The sequence below is a fragment of the Euphorbia lathyris genome, chromosome 4 (assembly GCF_963576675.1).
Source record: "Euphorbia lathyris chromosome 4, ddEupLath1.1, whole genome shotgun sequence".
Classification (NCBI taxonomy): Eukaryota; Viridiplantae; Streptophyta; class Magnoliopsida; order Malpighiales; family Euphorbiaceae; genus Euphorbia; species Euphorbia lathyris.
Genome location: NC_088913.1, coordinates 58488777 through 58494491, shown reverse-complemented (window position 1 = coordinate 58494491; position 5715 = coordinate 58488777). Strand labels below are relative to the sequence as shown.

Sequence of the window (5715 nt, the reverse complement as noted above, 5' to 3'; positions counted from 1 at the left end):
CAGAAAGACGTAACGAATAGTCACTATCTCAAAAAAAAAAAAAAAATTGGTTGAAATTGACATGAAGAATTAGACTACAAGCACCTTGACATAAGGTTTGTTGAAATAGACATAGAAAAATTAGAATACAAGCACCTCACATAAAGACCTTGCGAAACTCCATCTATTCCTTGGACTTCATTCTCATTTGGGTAAATAATTTATTAGTCCTCTATTTTTTACCTAACACAACTATAGTAAATACAAAATTGTCATGTTACTCAGTCATGTTCTGTCTGTCTGTTTATACCAAATATAACGGAAGGACCAACGAGTTAACATTAACAAAAGATATGGATCTTATAATGTATTTTTCAAAATATATAGACTAAACAGTGTTTTAAGTAAAAATGAGGTGACTAATAAATTATTTACCTTTTTTTCATTTTGAACCTTTACGTGCAGCTTAGGTGGAAGGCTAAGGCCGCCAAGCTGCCACAGATAGATTGGCGTGCACAAATTTCCTCCAATCCAATGTTGATTGACACTCAAGTATGAGACCCACCCGTAGAGCATGGATAAAAAGTGATTCGATGGTGCCAAGTGGATATAATGGTCAATTTATGTTTGTTAGATGAGAAATTATCAAGAACACCCGGTTTTTTATATCAAATGGATCACCTCCCATACATATTTTACCATGTTTAACACATATTACATCTCCATTGCTATACATTCATTGACTTTTTCTTCCTACCATCAAGATAAAAAAAACGGCATTTTATATATCTTGACTTTCGATCCATAGACCCTTTGATACCATCAAATTTGTACACTCGAAGCAAATCTGAAGAGCTTAATGCGTGGTCTATATATACATAGATATTATATAATAATCTCGCTTGCAGTCCGCTCTCAAGCATGGTCAAATTCAATATAATAATTTACATTGATGTGACAAGCCAGCCTGCAAAAGAGACCAAGTCCACGCTTCTTACCTAATTGTTGGAACTTCTGCAAATGATTGTGCCTAACCAATTCATACTGACGGCTCCCAAGCACCAACCTTTGTCCCCATTAAACCCAGTTCCTTCATAACAGTTACTAATCCAAATTTGAAAATGGAGTAAATTTTTCTAACTGCAGAATTCAGAGCAAACTTTGATTAACAACTACATGATCAACACGTTGAATGAGCTCCAATAAACTTCCAGCTTTTCTTTTGGCCCTATCCGTGCCATTTTCAGACAATTCCTTCAGAGCTTCGTCTGCTCCACACTCTTTGGCTAACTTTAACTGCTGCGAATCCCCGGTGCATAGTGACCAGAGTACAGCTGCGGCATTCTCCCGGTTGCGTGGAGAACCAGTTCTGATCACCTCCATCAATACAGGAATTGATTCAGCTTGACCAATTGCTTGCTTCCCTTCTTGATGACTTGCTAGTATTGCAAGAATCGCCAATGCTTCATCCACCATTCCGCCTCCAGCATCTTTAAGCAATTGCATCAGAGGCTGCACAATGCCAGCCCTTACAGCTCTTGCCTTGTTTCCCTGATAAATTGAGAGGTTAAAAATTGCAGTTGCAGCATCCTTCTTTCCTCTTGGAGTCCCTTCACGAAGTAAATCTATTAGCGCTGGAATGGCTCCAGCAGCTCCTATTGCCACTTTGTTCTCATCCATCACTGATAAACTGAAAAGGGTTGCAGCTGCATTTTCCCTTGCCTCCATGCTTCCATGTTTTAACACATCTACAATGTCAGGTATTGCTCCGGCGTTAACGATGGTTCCTTTGTTAATATCATTTATCGAAAGGTTTAGAAGTGCTGTTACAGCATGCTCTTGGGTACGAGGATCAGTTGATGATAAAAGCTCTACAAGGAGTGGAATGGCTCCTGCTTCAGCAATACATACTCTATTGTCAGCATTCCTCTTTGCAAGTAGACGAAGCTCCCCAGCAGCAGCTCTTTGTTGGTCAGGATTCCCATTTGCCAACTTTTCTAGCAGACAAGCAATAGCAATTCGATCACAATCTGACACACTGTTTCCATATTTTTTGTTTCTACAAGACCCTTGCTGTTTAGGCAGCTCGACCCCATTGCTTTCACACCACAAAGCAATCAAACTCTTCAAAACATAGTTTGGTGTCAGCGCCGTATGCAATAGTGTCTGCTGTGTTTTTGGACAAGTTTTATGTCCTGCATCTAGCCATTTTTGGATGCATGACCTTTCATATGTCTGCAAAATGAAATAATATGATTATGAATACCGAACAATGCATTTAAGTTACAACTGTGAACTATTTAATATTGAATACAACTAGTTGTTAGACCCGTCTCATAGAGATGATCACTTATGAAGTATTTAACATTAATATAACTAGGAGTTAAACCTGTCCGGTTGAGACGATCACAGGATCTTTCATCAGTTCGAGAGATATTGGGCACCGGAAATCATCTGGGATAACAGGGGATCTGTGCCTAATAAAACCCTTTTCAGTCTCAGAATGGTCAACTTGAGGGTTTTCCAATTGAATATAATCTTTCAACTTCTTAAGGAGAGAAGACATTTTGTCGAACCAGTCTCCAGGATGACCACCACTCAAGATAACCAACTCATGGAAAGCCAGAGACTCTTTCTTTACGTCATTGATAGTCCTAAGTTCCAGCTTTTCAGAAAGTCTTCTAAGTACAGCAGGATCAGGATCCTTCTCTTTCTGTGCCATGGCTAGATCAAGGTCTAGTTGTGCATCAGGGGAATCTGGTCTTTCTTTTGCCCTTCTTAGTTGAGCATGCACAAGTTCAATCTGGAAAATCAATACAAATATCATGTCAATTATTTATACAGCAAAATTAGAAATCCATTGTTAACCCAATTTACTCATTTTGTAACATAACCCATTAAAGATCAAAGCCCCTATTGCTTAACAATTAAAATGGAGAAGAACCCAAAAAAAAGAAAAAAATTGAGTACCTGTTCTCGAACTTCTTCTGATAAATCAAGTTTGTCATAAGGAATCTCACTCAATGCTGCTTCAATTTTTTCAGTTATCTGACAAAACTTATGAGCTATCTTGTCCCTTTGCAAGGCCTGCCACATTGAACCATATATTATTATGATATTCATATGATGTAATCCAGAAGACAATATAAACTCCAATCTCAATCCCAAAACTTTCTATTTCATTTTCTCATAAAGCAAACAACAAAAACATAAGCCAACCAAAAGAGATAATCATCATCAAGAGCAACAATAGGAAACAAACATACAATCATCATCACAGAGCAACAACAGGAAACAAACATTTCAACAGCCAAACCCTTGAACATACTTAGGAAGCAAATAAGCATAGCACAGGAAAATCAATTTCAATTCTACTTCACTTTCATAGCAGTCGAACATTAAAAAAAGGTACCTGATACAACTTGCTTCCTTCGTTGGCTGATTTGAGAAGCTGCAAAGCAAAATCTAAAGTAAGTTTTAACTGGCTAAAGCCTTTGATTCCTTCTTCGCCTAATTCATGATTGCTATCTTTCAACTCCTCAAACAAAGGGCTCAATAGCTTGATTCTACGTATCAAATTGGCATGCATTTTCTTGCATACATTTCTACATTCAGGCAAGCCAGAAATCTCCTTCACGGAGTCAATTAGTTGACTCATCAATTCAGAATTAGGACCCTCCATTAATTCCATGGGACTAAGCTTAATTGAGCTATACAAAAACAGAATCTAAAGCAAGAAAATAAAAAAGAGATGGACTAAATAATACAATTATATAAATAAATTTCCTTCCTCTCACTTTTTTCTCCCTTCAATTAACTTTACATTCCTGATACACCACGATCTCCATCTCGCTCATTTAGGTTGTTCATTTCTGAATTATATTGAATTCAGAACCAAACGAAATCCCCCATTATTTATCATGAACTCAACATATTATCATCAAGCAAACAAGAAGAAAAAGATTATACGCTGCTAGAACCAACCAATTTCATGGAATTATAATTAGCATATGAGGAACCGATGTGAATTACGCGGAAAATATGTTGAGTTCCGTGAGCCAAAATCTTCCATAGAAACCCAGTGATGTTAAAGCAGCAGAAGCAGTGATTGTGGGGGGGAAGAGGGAGGTGATTTTGGGGATTGGGAGAGAGGAGAGGAGAGGAGAGGAGGAGGGGAGAGTTTTCTAATAGGAAAAGGAAACACGCAGCATTAATTAAAAACACAGCCGAATTATAACGGCAGACGAGACGACCATCAGATTTTTTTTTTTTTTTAATAATACCATCAGACTTTTTTTTTCTTAGACTTTTCCTTGCTTCATTTTTAATTTTGTAATTTTTTTGGACATGTATAATTGCAAGAATTTGCTATAGACTTCGGTGTGAAGAAAAAAACGTAACTCGTTATCCATAATGTTTAATTTTAGCTTTAACGTTGGCAGTCGAAAATAAGTATTTTATTTGTAACATTAACAAGTTTGATCAATTTAAGAAATACTTTATCATTTTTTTGGTCATAAGTCTTATCATCTGCACTTTACATTTACATAATTCCATCACAAACATATTATTAGATGTGAAAAGCTATAATAAAATTTTAAAAAATACACTGTATTTTATACGAATTTGATAAAAAAAATTCAAATATTTCACTAGATTTAAAAATATTAAACTTCAATTCTATTATTAAATCACAAGAAATGTGAAATTTCTTTTAGAACCAACTAATATGTCATTAGTATAGAATAAAGAACACAATACACATTTTGTTTTACAATGATATCTAAAATTGATCCAACTAATTAGTAGAGATGTCAACGGGTAGGGTACCCGCGGGTTGTGTCAATCCCAAACCTTTACCCGTTTATTTTTTAATTACTCGTACATGTTCCATTACCCTAACGGGTATATTTTTGCATCTCATACCATTCCCATTTAATTCGCGGGTACCCACGGCTACCCTTACCCGTTAAGAATCAATAAATAAAATAAAAAATATTACAAATTTAACAAAGTATAAATTTAATAAATCATTTATCTAAATATTGAACAAACTGAACCTTAATCAATAAGAATAAGTAGTTTAGTGGTATCGTGGTGAAGCTCTTAGCCTAGTGGTTGAGAGCTTACCTATGCCTTGGGAGGTCATGGGTTCGAATCACATCCGGGTCTGGTAGCTTAGTGGTATCACTCAATGGTCTTTTATACAGGGTACGGATAGTCCCATTAGGGTCGGGTAGTGTCGGGTACTCGCAGGTACACTACCCGTTGCCATCCTTACTAATTAGCTTGAGAAGTTGGGATATTTTTACAACTCATTAAAAAAAAATTATATACAAAAAAATTTCATCAATATTTTTCTTGAAAGGATTTGGTCAATATTATCGTTTTATTTATATATTTTTTTACAAATTCTTTATTTTTTAAGAGGGCTTTTGAGAAAGTTTCTAAAAAAACATTTTTGGATAAATTACATACATGGCCATTAAGCTTTACATTTTTAACGTTATTGCCTCTGAACTTCAATTCTTAACGTTATAGCTACTGACCTTTACATTTCTTAACACTGGTGGTTACTGTGACCGTTGATCAGCGTTTCTTACTTTGACTCTCCATTCCCACCGGTTCTTTCTCTCCTTCCTTCTTTCTAAAACCTTATATTCTCATTTTACCCTTCTATTCTTTCTATATGTCTTTCTCTCTTTCATCCCTTTCTGTCTCTCTCTTTCTTTGGCA

The 5715-nt window shown here is 35.9% G+C and overlaps 1 protein-coding gene across 3 annotated transcripts; it reads right to left on the bottom strand.

Annotated features, from left to right (window-relative positions):
• Positions 1–738: 738 nt before the first annotated feature.
• Positions 739–4212, bottom strand: LOC136226006 (U-box domain-containing protein 14). Of its 3 annotated transcripts, none has more exons than XM_066014259.1 (5): positions 4012–4212; positions 3392–3430; positions 2950–3066; positions 2369–2782; positions 739–2214 (listed from the first exon to the last, which is right to left on the bottom strand). In XM_066014259.1, the coding sequence occupies exons 4-5, from the start codon at positions 2699–2701 to the stop codon at positions 1129–1131; spliced, it is 1419 nt and encodes a 472-aa protein (XP_065870331.1). In that variant the 5' UTR covers positions 2702–2782; positions 2950–3066; positions 3392–3430; positions 4012–4212; the 3' UTR covers positions 739–1128. The 3 variants fall into 3 exon arrangements, with proteins under 3 accessions (XP_065870331.1, XP_065870330.1, XP_065870329.1); XM_066014258.1 differs by having other exon boundaries at positions 3964–4182; XM_066014257.1 differs by having other exon boundaries at positions 3392–4182.
• Between the last annotated feature and the right edge of the window lie 1503 nt (positions 4213–5715).